At 38.2% G+C, this 13,811-nt stretch overlaps 1 protein-coding gene across 4 annotated transcripts in view; it reads left to right on the top strand.

The window, feature by feature from the left end:
- The window catches only part of LOC113685505 (protein O-mannosyl-transferase TMTC1), a 31,394-nt gene that overhangs the window by 3,398 nt on the left and 14,185 nt on the right, over positions 1-13,811 (top strand). Inside the window, exons 5-18 of one of the 4 annotated variants that reach the window (XM_089197535.1) lie at positions 588-887; positions 1,227-1,348; positions 1,684-1,899; positions 2,429-2,542; positions 2,787-2,853; positions 3,466-3,548; positions 3,917-3,967; positions 4,130-4,290; positions 4,951-5,086; positions 5,671-5,815; positions 6,161-6,298; positions 6,834-6,944; positions 7,122-7,199; positions 7,835-7,977. In XM_089197535.1, coding sequence (XP_089053661.1) covers positions 588-887; positions 1,227-1,348; positions 1,684-1,899; positions 2,429-2,542; positions 2,787-2,853; positions 3,466-3,548; positions 3,917-3,967; positions 4,130-4,290; positions 4,951-5,086; positions 5,671-5,815; positions 6,161-6,298; positions 6,834-6,944; positions 7,122-7,199; positions 7,835-7,954 — 1,842 coding nt within the window. In that variant the 3' untranslated portion in view covers positions 7,955-7,977. Of the gene's footprint in view, positions 1-587; positions 888-1,226; positions 1,349-1,683; positions 1,900-2,428; positions 2,543-2,786; positions 2,854-3,465; positions 3,549-3,916; positions 3,968-4,129; positions 4,291-4,950; positions 5,087-5,670; positions 5,816-6,160; positions 6,299-6,833; positions 6,945-7,121; positions 7,200-7,834; positions 9,082-13,811 lie in introns of those variants that run through there. The other 3 variants (XM_089197536.1, XM_027203018.2, XM_089197534.1) reach the window with 3 other exon arrangements.

Here is a 13,811-nt window from a genome sequence, read left to right as displayed (position 1 = left end):
CTGGCGAAATTGTCGCGAAAATTTTGCAATCGCTGCCCCGAGTACACTACGAGATTTCTGCCGATCGTTGCGCCTGCGCCGCGTCGGGGTATGAAATCGTTAAGTGTGGCACCGGCTTATGGGCGAATACACGTAATTAGATGGAGAACCGCATCAGATGACTAAAACCTATTCACCTATAAAGGAAAAAGGCAACATTCAGTGTTTATTTAACAATTGGTTCTCTGTTACCGTACGTGCGTTCAGTTACAGATCGATCGTTCGATCGCACTTACAAAAAAGAAGTAAATTGTCAAGTTTGAATGCAGATACTTTTATGCCGACCTAGAGCAAGATATTTAATTTTTGCCTGTAGAAAGAGGCGAAAAGTTATCAATCTTGGAAATTAAGCATGCCCAACATGATAATTTATAGTCAATCAGAATTAGTAACCCTAAAGAAATGTTTTTTCCTTCTTGCGTTTTAACGTGGGTAAACCCTCAGACTTAGCGCCTCGTAAAGGTCTAATTCGCCTCAGAGTTAACATCCTTTCGTACTCGATTTACTGACTTGAAGCAAACCTGGATGTTGTTTTTTTTCCACCACAGGTTTTTTGTCTAATGGCATTCAGAGTATGGATGCTTGGAGGAAATCTGCCACATTTTACAATTCAGGACAACCCTGCCTCATTTTCAGATTCTCTCAGTACTCGCGTTATGACTTACTCATATCTGATTGCGTTCAACTCTTGGCTTCTTTTGTCGCCAAGTGTGTTGAGCTATGATTGGCAGATGGGAAGCATACCTCTTGTGGAATCGCCGCTGGATTCCCGAAACTTAGGCACACTGATGTTTGCCATGATAGCTGTTCTTCTGGTTTATTATGCTGTGTCCTCCAATAAGATCCTGGTAAATAGTGGTTTCTACATACATCTGCGTTTAGCTTACAATCATAAATTTTGTTGAAAATGATCTGGGACCTTCAGTTCATTACATATGTATTTGATTCTATTCAGTTTCCTTTGCATTGTATTCATTATAATTACAATCTGAGAAAGAAAAGGGAGATAAAAAAACAAACCGGTTTGAACAAAGCAAACAAACAAACAAACACACAAAATCAAAAAACAGATTGAAAAATATTGAGCCACAGCATTTATATATGCATGTAATGTAATTGTCGTTTAAGGGTAACGACTCAGTAGTTGATGACAGAGCATCTTTTAAATTCTATATTTGTCTCGGTAGCCACGTGATCAAGATGTCCTCGTTTTGTCTCTGACCATATTGGCTATTCCATTCCTTCCGGCTTCTAACCTGTTCTTCAGAGTTGGATTTGTTGTTGCTGAGAGAATACTTTACATACCAAGGTATGCTGTGAAATGTTACAGTGAGTATTTCATCTGGAAGACAAACTTGTCTCGAAATCCTGACCGGAATTAACGTCTTTTGATTTGATGCCGGCGAAGTGACGTGTGTTGACGTGACTTAACGTGACGGGATTTGACTTTTCGTGACTTGGCGTGACTTGATTTGTTCATGTGACTCGACGGCGTTCTGGACACAAAAATGGTCATCTTGTCTAAGGATAATATACTTTAAAGTAATCGGAAACTCTGATTGGTAAAAGAATTTTGAAATTTTTACCTCAGCAAGATGTATTTGCAGTGATGTTGACAAATCTCTGCCCTCTCTTATCCTGTAGCATGGGGTTTTGTATGCTTGTTGTTTGTGGACTCAACAAACTGGCATCGGTAGTGACACCAAATGGTAAAGTGGCATTCAAAGATAAATTTACAGAAGCACGAATGAATGTCCTGCAAAAAGTCTTACTATCAGGGGTATTTGTGATGGTGGGACTTTTCTGCTGGAAAACTGTGGTACGGAATCGTGTATGGAGCAATAGGGAGACGCTATTTAGGTAAGATTTTGAGATCTACAAATGCAGGGCGATTCGTGTCAAGCGACCTGTTGCTGCAATGTTTCTCAACGCTTCTTGTGTACTTACTTTACTCTCGCCGAGACAGAGTTTTTTTCCATGAGTTGTTCTTGTCGCAAATAGCGAATTGCCCTGGTGCTTCATGGCAACTTGTTTCTCTGAGTGTGGTTATCTTTACATTGGAACAAGCTAGAAAGAGGAGACCCAATATTTCTTTAAAATAAGTTAAAGAGAGAAAAAAATTGGAATTTTGCTGAGTTCTGCTTACTTTGAAACACAAATTATGTGGTTATGGCTTGAAAGAAATGGCAAGAGATGTGGAGTTTTTCATTTCGTAACGGCGCTTGTTGCTGTGTGATATGTTTGTCAGGCACGAGATTGTCAGGAATCGTGTAGAACTTTGTTCCGCTCATAAATAGTTATTATAGGTACGCCATGCATCATGGTTAGGCTAGGAGTCTGAAGTTCACTAACGTTTAGTTCTTTTCCCTGCTTTTTTTTTTTTTTTCAGGTCGGGAATCGAAACTCTTCCTCATAATGCTAAAGCACATTACAACTTTGCCAATTTTCTAAAAGATACTGGAAGGGCTAAAGAGGCCATATATCACTATGAAACTGCGCTTAAGTGAGTGTCAACCCTTCTTTGACAAGTGTTTAGGTTCTAAATATCTTGCGGCAATGAGAGAAGTTAAAGTTGAATTTTTCCACATGGAAATCACCAAAAGTCTGTCTAACAGCGCACACAAATGACGTGTAATGTCCATCTGCTTACCTGTGTCAGTTGAGATTGATCTTATGTTAGTAATGTGGAAATAAATCAAGTAAAACAAATTAAGGGATGGAACGACCATCTGTTTTTGCTCCATCAGGTTGGCACCAAATCATGTCAGCGCTCATAACAATCTGGGTACCCTTTTGGAAAACGATCAGGTAGAGGTGTGCTTATGAAAGCCTTTCAAGCATTCGTCGTCTTATTATTATCCTCTTATTTTCTAGTCGTTCTCCTGGGACACTTGCCAACAATTTGTTGATCATGTAGCTACGGATTCTATGGCGTGAATCTAGTAGGAATATAGGAATATTTTTACCCTTTCTGGATGAGATTCCTGTTGTTCCCACGTTATCCCCCCTTCCCCCCCTCCCCTAGGCTGGTGTCCAGTTCTACTCCTGGGAGGAGAGAGACACTGTGAGTGGCACTGTTTGGTCTCCCGCACGAATACAACACAATGACCTTGGCCAGAAGCCAGCGTCTGGTGCACCAATTGTTAGCCCTTTCATCCTAACATCAGCATACATATTCTACATACTGTTCTTCATACATTTTCTAAAGAACTGACCTGGAGAATCAATTTAAGAATCAACAACTTTTCTGTTTGTTGGTGATCATTTCCTTTATTCTCGTGACCTTAATGTGTGATTCAGAGATGATATTGTAAGGAGAAATTAGATGCTAATCACTCTTAGGGGTTAAAAGGTTAAACTGCCTTATTCTTACCCTTCTTGTTGTGCTGAGGTCTTTTTCATTTTTTTTTTTTTTTCTACACTTAGGAAGCCATGCAGCACTTTTCTGAAGCCATCAAGAATGATCCATATCATGCAAACTCGTACTTCAATCTTGGAACTCGCTTGGCGTAAGTAGATTTAATTCACTTTTTATCTGGAGGGGTCTTCAAGTAGATCTCGTCTCTAATTCGGCGGATAGTGGCCCTTTAAATTCAGAAAATGATTTATGTTACTGATTGAGTGGGTTTCCGAGTATGTATGTCTGTTTCTCTGTCTGCTTAACTTTTTTGTCCTTGTGAGTATCCGTCTGTCTGTCTGTGTGTCTGTCCGTCTTTTGTCTGTCTGTCTATCCACTCCTACGCCCGCCTACCTACCCATTTGTCTGTGCGTCCATCAGTCTGCCTTTCTGATTGGCAAGGCTATGACATGTGATTTGAAGTTTTGAACAGCGCCATATTTACAGACCATGTAAATCACATCCTTTTCTTTTTTTTAGGTCATTGAAGCGTCTCTCTGAAGCCGAAGCAATGCTTAAAAAGGCCATCAGGTAAACGAGAGAAACACTCGTCCACTCAAAGATTTCGTCAATAAACACCTATTTCCTGCACGAAAGAAAAATCTTTTCAAATACATATTTTTTACAAGCTTTAAAATTCTGATAATTCCAGTTTCAAGTAACTAGTTTTGAAAATAATCCTTTTTTTTTTAGGTTTAATCCAAGTTATTTAGATGCAGTGTTAAACGTGGCTGGTGTGCTCATTGAACAAGAGAAATTTGATGAAGCTGAGGAGTTTTACAAGAAAGCGCTGACTTTAGAGCCCAGAAACGGCGATGCTTACAACAATTATGCCGTATATCTTGGAAAAATTGGTGAGGAATAGGTGGCAGTAATTGATAAATGTGCAAGCTGGCCATGTTTAATGAGTGACCATATATATATATATAATCAGAATACCACAGTTTAGTTCTGCAACTGGGTATGGTTGGTGTCCAAATCGAACTAGAGAGATTGTCGTGTCTGTAATATTACGAATCAAAGCTAATATATTAAAACAATTACATGAAAATGAATTCAAAGAAGTCTCCCACTAACATTCAAAGAATGTGTATTCCGCTTGAAAGACTTGACAGTTCTGGTTCACGGTTCAAATTCCCCATACCCGGGCACTGTTGCCGGAAAGGGGGGGGGGGGGGGGCAAGGCTTCGAAATGATCGGCCTATGAGTTTGTTGTTCATTGTCCTTGTCCCTCATTTGAGGTTTTTCTCAATGCTCTCGGTTTTCCTCAAAATTTGACTTGGTAACAGTGGACAAAGAGCCATCTCGTTAATTTGCAACTCTTAAAATCCAATTTATTTCATTTCTTTATTTATTTGTGCATTATAAAATTCTTTTGTTAGTCTTGGTTATATTATAAACGTAATATAGTGTGGGCAGGTACACTTATAAGAATTGCACCACCTTATGTAAAGGAAATTCGCCCTATGATGGCCAGACTTTGATATATTTCATATCTTATTTTGCTCTGCTAGGTCGGACAAAAGAAGCCTGGGAGAATTACAACAAAGCTCTACAGCTCAACCCTACTCACGCAGTGGCGATGGTGAACATGGCTCGGCAGTTACGTGCAGAAGGAAAAATTCGGGATGCAGAAATAACTTACAAGAGGTTTGCACTGACATGCATCAATTTCATATAATTCCAATCGCATTTGAATTGTAGACAACAGGTACAGACCTTCTGAGTGCAGTGTATCTAAAATTTCATATCACCGCACAGAAATGCAAACATTTTGAAAGGTGCAGAGTGTTCTTTATACTGTGTGGAATATCGGACAATTCAGTGTGAGTGGTAGCATATTATTCGGACATCATCTTTAATTCTGTGTCAAAAGAATTAGCATCCTGTCTCGTTGATTTGTTTGTTCCCAATCTCTTCTCGTCTAAAGCTTTCGATCCATATGGAGGGAAAAAAAGCTCCCCCAGCTGTCTATGTATTGATTGAATAACAGGCTCTTAGCATTCCAAAAAAAACATGCTTGTATTCCTCATTCGTAGAAACGTTAGATATGCTGACATACAATTATAAGTTCACTTTTTTCCTATGTGTAAAGTTCTAATCTCTAGGCTCGATTTCCGCTGGCAGTCCAATTGCGTTCTCTGATACTTCCTTCGAAGAGGAGTGCGGGCTTATATCCCGAACAGCGGCCGGTAATCTAACCTATCTAATTTCAGGCCTCTTTATTTCTGCAGAGCTCTGTCAATACGACGAGACCCAAGTACGTTACAGTTGCTTGGAGTACTGTATTATCACAACCAGCAGCTAAAAGAAGCAGAACTGGCTTGGAAAGAATCAATAGAACTGGAACCAACGAATATTGAAACTCGCTCGAACTATGTGAGTGAAATGTTAACTTCGTGAGAGAGGCACTGACCAGTTTAGGTTTGCCTCAGTATTGTGCACTTCTAATTTCGTGATGTGAATTAACCTGAATTTCTCACGATACTGTGTTGTGTACTCGACATTTTTTCTGTTTCTTGTGGTGTTGTGTTTGGGACTTTATGCAGTTTGTTACAGTATGTAGGTTTACGTTAATGGTATATCAACTTCTTCCTCTTTTTTTAACCTAAAAATTCAAATTGCGAGCTTTCGCATTTGAAGGTAATTTTTATTACTACTAATTGGCGGGAAAATTATTTCAATATGCAAAAAATTTCCAAGTTTGTTTCATTCTTTCTGCAGGCAATTCTTCTCGGACAAACCAACCGGCTCGATCAGGCCATGGGTATTATGATGGGCCTGGTGCAAGACGATCCTAATAATCCAGGACACTACAAGACACTAGCAGGAATGTATGCTCAGAACAGACAATTGGATGAAGTAAGTTGCTTGAGGACGCTTTCGACCACAGAATGCTCCGTGACTCGGCTCGTTTTTCAAAAGCCTCATTAAATAAACGGGCCCAAAGCCATATTTGGAAATCTTAATCTAAGGAATAGTAGGGCAGGTCTTGGCTAAAGAACACATACCCTTTCATTTTCTGAAATTTTTATTGAGTGAATTTCAAGATATCGATAACCTCGATCTTGAATGTAAACTTGATCAACAAAAACAAGCTCTTTGGGACCAGTTGTTACTGGACTTTTGAGAAAAGGGGCATGTTATGGTACCCTCGATCGCATTTGCGTCTTCTCTGATTGGCTGTTGGGATTGCTAACGTTTTGATTCGCTACCTTCAAGCGAAATTACTCTTGGTTTTCGGTGATTTTCAATAGCAGAATGTGCTTGAGGCTCATGTAACTTTGTGATCGATAAATGTGTCCTCACATAAACCTCGCCAACAAAGGATTTACTGTATGTTATTATAGAAAATCCCTCATACTTTGTGCGAATTGGATATCGTTATTTTTCACAGGCTCTGCAAGTAGTCACTAACGCTCTCAGGCGCCATGTCGAAAATGCAGAACTTTATTATTATCAGGGAAATTTTTTCAAGGATTTAAACAACATGCAACAAGCCAAGAAGGTAAGAACGAGAAACTTTTCCAGTTAAATGTGAGTTGTGATTGGTTAGGTTAAATCCCTTGAGGTAAGTAAGTCATGTCGTGCGTCATATCGTGCGATCTTTTTTTGAGTTGTGATTGGTTAGGTTAAGTCCCTTGGGGTTAGTAGGTCATGTCGTGCGATCTTTTTTTTGAAATAGAGCTACAAGAAAGCTGTCCAGCTGGACCCACAACTTTTCAGTGCTCATTTGAATCTTGGAGTCATATTCCACCTTGAGGTTAGTGCCGGGTTATTCCAGCTCGTGTTGCGTTTATTTTGTATAATATTTGAAAGAAACTGCTATTTTTATTTCTCTGACCCTGTTATCTATGTGCTGATAGAAGGCAAGTTCATCAGTTAATTAAAACACGAGGTTAGAATAAGAACTCTTTGATAAGTTCACTCTGTTGGATTATTTTTTGTCCGTTCGTTTCATCGTTTTCTGGTAGCTGGGGAAAAAAATTAGAAAAATCGAAATACCTTTTTCCCAATGAGAAAGAATGAAAAATGAATGAAGTAATGATTAAATTCACATTAGGTAATGGTGACAATCAGTCTCAGTTCATTTGATAGTTGAAAAAATTAGAAATATCGAAATACCTTTTTCCCAATGAGAAAGAATGATAAATGAATGAAGTAATGATTAAATTCACAGTAGGTAATGGTGACAATCAGTCTCAGTTCATTTGATAGTTGAAAAAAATTAGAAATATCGAAATACCTTTTTCCCAATGAGAAAGAATGATAAATGAATGAAGTAATGATTAAATTCACAGTAGGTAATGGTGACAATCAGTCTCAGTTCATTTGATAGTTGAAATTAGATGTGACCAGTAGTGCTTCAAAAGCAACTATAGTTACATTTCCTCATAGGGAAATCGAGCAGAGGCCAGGCTTCATTATGAGATCGCAGCGAAGCTGGATCCAGGCAATACAATCTTGAAGGAGAATCTGGCGAAGCTGCAACGACTAGAGAAGAAACATAGGCAGTGACTACGGACTGTTGTATTGAGGGTGTATGTATAAATTAACTCCCTACAATTTTCCTTTGAAACGAAATATGCAAAAAGTGGAAACTGAAGAACTGAACATTCACACACCTGTCATTTAAGAGAAAATGCTTCTTGTTTTAAATTTACGTGTTTCTAGACTTTCTATTGCTCGATTCAGCGTTTCGTTTCCCTAAACTCGGAGAGTACCCAAATTGCAACGTTTTTGATGGCGGAATTTTGTGGTTCAGGGAAAAATCTGCTCCATAAGGGCCCGCTTATGAGAACCAATGAACATTACAGCTACGAACCATGTAAATCGTGTAATGTCTTATCTCGCTTTTTTCTCGCAACAATCCATAATTAGTGGGATTTTCAAAACCAAATCCACTGATTTGGAACGCTATTCATTTCCTTCTTCATTGTCAAGGTATGTCTATTTGTGCAAAGTAAAGTAGCCTTAGCAGTGGATCTGGAGGACAATTTGAACTCAAGTATAAAAGCGCTGGTTGCTAACGGTTATAACAACTTTTGCGCCAAAGAAGATTCAATTTCATTACATTTTGTGCTACTTTCGAGCATATATTTGGGTTTTATTCCTTTCGCCCCCTAGGGATTAAGCGAAAACTTAAAATACTTTGGATTCTTGGATAACGTTTTGAATATGTTAATCTGTGAAAGTTTGAAAGAAATCGGTGAGATGGCATGTGATACAAATGGCTTGGTTCTCTCGTGGACAGACTCTTACCGGGTGGCTTATCCATCAAAGTTTAATTACTGGAGTTATTTCCAAAAGAACAATTGCTGAACAGGTTCAACAACTGTTACTGGATGTCTGAAACATACCATTTAGTAAAAACCCTATTAGTGCCAGAAAAGTGGATAAGTACTTTACATAACTACCAAACTTAGAGAAATTGCTGTGATGAACAAGAACTGCCATAATTTTGATGGATCTCAACGTTAAGTTCAGGTTTAATTCAGACGCTGTTTTTAATTAAAGGAACAATTGCCATTTATCACAACGACAGCTGTTACTCGAAGAGGCGATTTTTATATCTATGACAAAAGATTTAGTACCAAACCTGCTTGATTTAATTAAACTGCTAGTAAATAAACATTGACTGCAATTGCGCTAGTTAACATAACATTTCAATTTAATTTAAGAAATGAAGTGATCTTAATTAGTGACACTGTCGTGTTAATTGTGAAAACCAACATGAAAACATTTAAAAACAAAAGTACGTTTAGAATTGTTGATAAAGAATATACCAACTGCTTGCAGAATGTCCAGATTTCTTCTCTACAGAAGCTATATGGTTGCGTTTGGGATGAAAGAGCTTAATGCATCAGCATCGAATTTTTTGCTGTGTAATCGGCTACGCAAATGTAATGCGCAATTCTAATCTCACCTCCTTATCACCAGGCCACGCCGTTTCCACGAGGTGTGTCGTCGAGGCTATGTCTTCTAGTTCTAAGAGCGCTGTACATAATTGTGCTTTCAATGTAGCCTCTTAACCTTATATTTTTACTTGAAATTCACATGACAAAGGAGGCTTTTTTAGTGTTGTTGACTTGCACAGTCGAGAACGTCTTCCAGTCGAATCTCTTTCACCCTTCTTTGACACGTTAAGTCGGTTTTAACGTGAACTTAGTAGCCACCCCCTCTTTCTCCAACAAAGGGATAGCAGTGAAGAGAAGTTAGCTTTTACATATTCAGTAAGGTAGCTCTTTAATCAAATTTGATTTCATGAAAATGAATGACTGCTTTTCCCATATGCATCTTGACCAATCTTCCTCTGCGTTTTAGTAGTCATCCACATCAATGCTTGCAAGGAGGGTACTGGATCTATCGAGATTTGTGGTTCCGCCCAACTATACATGTACTAAGAATAGCTGGGGTATATCTATATAAAGCAAAACCTAAAAAATGTCAGTAATGCCGCAGAATTATTTCAACAGAACTTCAAACGAATGGCTGTACACACCTGGTTGTATGTATCTGGCTCAGAGTACAGGCACCTGGCTAAAATGACTGATAAGAGCTAAGTTATTTCAGCCATTGCTGCACGACCAAGTGCTTTTTCGTTTTTCAATTAACTTAGTTTTCCAACCTTAGTTACAAATTATTTACCCATAGATTCCCAAATATAGACTTCATGCAGAGATCTATGCCACTGTTGGGGTTATTCAACAGAAAGCTAGAGAAAGCCAATTTTGCCAAAAAATGACTGAGGAAGCGTTTAACAAAGGAACACCAGTTCACGCGCTGTCGCTTCTTTGCTTTTTATAAAACTTTATTAGTTTTGCGGCAGAGTCAAAGGGATTTAACACAATAAGCAATTAAACACAAGGCCTCGGGGCTATCAAACGCTGGGGTATTGTAAACATTGCACAATGGGTGGCGGGCAATTGTTTTTAAAGGTCGCCGGGTCTCGATTGAGGGCCACAATTAATAGATCAAATTGATTGACGCCAATTTATACCTATTTATTACACTGCGGCATAATGAAGCTTGGTTTATGCAGCATTTAAGAAAACCGCAGGTTTTAGTAAGATACGTAGCCCGTAAGGGAGAACTCAATATTAGAAAAGCGGCTCGTGCAATATTTGTTCGGAAAGTTGTGCGTCAGAGTTCACGATTCTCTAACGCACGCCATTATAAACTTTGATTGCGGTTTTTGCATGTGTGTATACCTTACGCGACTGGGTGTATTATGTCTTACACTTAAAAAGCTCTTAAGATTTAACAGTGCGAGATCAACTTTCCACTAAGAGAAAATACACGTAATCACTATAGAATTCATTATCTCTGCACGATTTAATAAAAAAGTTTAGACAAACAGTGATTGACAAAGGCAAACAATATTCTTAACCACTTATTTTGGCCAACACGTCAATGGGGTCTATTTACTTTTCTCTTAACGAGTGTTAGCGAGTTTGTTTTGCTAACTCTCCGACGGAGGTGCAGTTCGAAGCCACACTGAGTTCTTTCAAATGGGAAAGAGATCGGTGTAGGTGACTGGGTTTTCACGGTCCCTGAATTTCGGAGATGATTTCAGGCAGCACAAGCCAATTTGCGACATGATCGTTGTGATTGTCGGGACGTTTTACCGGCAAAAGTCTTTTAAAAATCGTTTCGTAGAAAGGGCAGACCGTAACCGCAGACGTGTTATATCAAAAGGAAGGAAATAAAGTGTCTTAAAGTCTTGAAGAAGACCTTCTCGGTACATTTTATGGAACAAAAACTAAGATAAATTACTGAGCTTAAAGAAGTGGGATGTATGAAAAACACCACAAAGCATAATTTTTTTAAAAATATGAACACGTGTTTAGTTGGCAAACAAAACCAGCCTTTTTAGAAAACACAGCTGATATTTCCGCTGTAACAATCAGGTGCCATGATTTAACGAAGCACAAGGCGTTTTTTATTGTATGTTTATGTAGCAACAGTTTTTCACACCAGTCAAATAACGTTTTAAGAATAGAAGCATGAAAAGGAGTGTTTTAGCAAAGCAATGTGATTCATTAGGTTAACAAGAGAGAACTAAACAGCAACAACATGGCTCGTAACATTTCCCAAGTTGATGAACACGTTTCTAGTCTTTAGTGTAGAAATATGTCGTAAATTGTATCTAAATCCACAGCCGGTGAGATTGGAGCGGAAACAATCAAGCGTAGGGACGGGTGCGGGTAATAGTCAACGAGTTAAGTCCCTAAATTATTCTAAGCTTTTGTATGTTTTTTCATTAAATGTATTTACCTAGCTCTCAAAGACTTATTTAATTAAACTGTTTGACGCGACTAATTCCCTCTTTACTTGAGGCGCAGTGATAGCCGACGCACGAATCAACACAGCACTTGGGCATGTGAATAATGGCTTATTTTCCTTTTATGTTTGCCGACGGCTTACCTTGTCTCGGGATATAAAAAGTTTAATCGACTACACCATTCACTTTATTTATCTAAGTCGTTCAGGGGTTAAAAACTTTTTTCCAAGACATAGTAGTTTATTAATGCCTCGAGAGATCTTTCGTAAACTAGATGAAGTACATCCCAGACATCAAGGTGCAATGTTTGCTCTTCTCTTCGAAGGCAACAAAATCAAATGGGATTTCTCAGATATTAACAAATAGCTGCTTTAATAGTTGTTGTGTTTAAACGCTTAAGAAAAAAGCCCGACTTAATCAGGTATTTGCACAGAGTAGGTTCAAAAGCAAACATATGCATTCTCGATTAATCGAAAATCTATACATTTGTCGTAAGCGAAAGACCTGTTGTGGTCACGCTGCTTTGAAGTTTTTCGTGAAACCAAAAGAACAGGTACTTCGCTAAATTTTTATGAAGGCGGTGAGAATCTCGAGGAAACGTTATTCCATTAATGGTGATAAAAACCACTTTTGTGCAAGGCTTTACTGTCTGGATGGGTTTGAAATTCTCATTTGTCGCCGTAATAAGTATATGTTTGACATTATGTGTGATTTGCTAAAGTGAGTCTCAGCGAGGAAAAACACGAAGTTAGTCGTTTTTATCTCTTATTTGTATTTATTTAAGAACTATGCTACGTGCCAAAATGAAGTATGATATTTTTCGAACTTATATCAGACAAACTGCTGGAACATGTGATAGTCTATGTTTAGAAAACGAGAGGTACTATTAGGAAACGTAACCTCTTCTTTTAATTAAATATTTATTCTTTTGGAATTTTGTTTATACTTAACCACTTGATCAATGATAGATTACATTGTTATTGAAGTATAGAAGACAAAAGATATATATAACCTAGCTCAGTTGATACAGCATCCTCCGTCTGCATCCAGCTGGAAAACGACGAGGTTTTTTAGCTAATCCAAATATGATGGTGTCGTTGAACACATTGCCCTGCGGCAGGAAAATTATTTTTTTGTCTTGAAATTTTTGAGTGCATTTGAGAAAATTTTATTCTCTTTGGGAAATATTTACGTTTCAAGTCCTCCACCTTTGTTCTTGATCTCGAGCTTTGCGCACATAAGTCGATCGATTTCACAAACTTGTAGAAAAGTTAAAATACGTGTTTTTCATACATGTATTTATGTACATCATTCTTAAAAAGCTGCTTAGATTGAGCAATGAAATCTAGCCAAATAAAAGGGCAACATAAAGCTTTAACCACTAGATAATTGTAACATGATGATTCTCCCATATGGAGAGGAAGTTGAATTCTTCTAGAAAATTCTGTTGTCATTATCTTTGACTAAAACTATAGGAATGGACATGTAACATACTCACAAAGGGTATTACAACTTACTAACTTAGATAACAGAAAAGAGTATGTTCCTTCCACTAAAAACTTGATGGGTGTCAGTAATCAGTAGTAGAGGAGATTAAGAATGTAACTGCTAAGTTTAATGAAGAGTTCTGTTGGACTTGCTTTCACAGCTGAGGCACAATATTTTTTTTCTCTGACACCGTAGACAGTGTATAGCTCTGAACTTACAAGGGACAGTTGAGAAAGTAAACAGGCGGTTTTAAGGTGCGCCCATGCTTTGTTGCTGTAAGAAGTGTAAGATCGCCGATTGTTTTGCACCGTTAACTTTCGTGGAGTAAGTTTCGTTTTCAACACTCTTCGTTATAAGTGGCGCAAGTGCCAGGTATCCATGCAGTGATTTTACAATTAATTTGAAACTATCTGAGGTTAAATTGGTCTTTGTGAATGGCTTGTATTGGACAGAGTACGTATTTCATGAACTATAAAGGGCATGTTACTTTCTTACTCTTCTCTCTAACCTACCCTTTACGTCTATACTCTGACGGAAAAAAACCTTGTTTGGTTTAAGACTTGATTTCTCTCTTAATCCTGCAATACTCTTTACCTTCCAAAG

The sequence above is a fragment of the Pocillopora damicornis genome, chromosome 2 (genome assembly GCF_964200805.1).
Source record: "Pocillopora damicornis chromosome 2, jaPocDami1.2, whole genome shotgun sequence".
Lineage (NCBI taxonomy): Eukaryota > Metazoa > Cnidaria > Anthozoa > Scleractinia > Pocilloporidae > Pocillopora > Pocillopora damicornis.
This window is presented reverse-complemented; position numbering and strand designations above follow the sequence as displayed.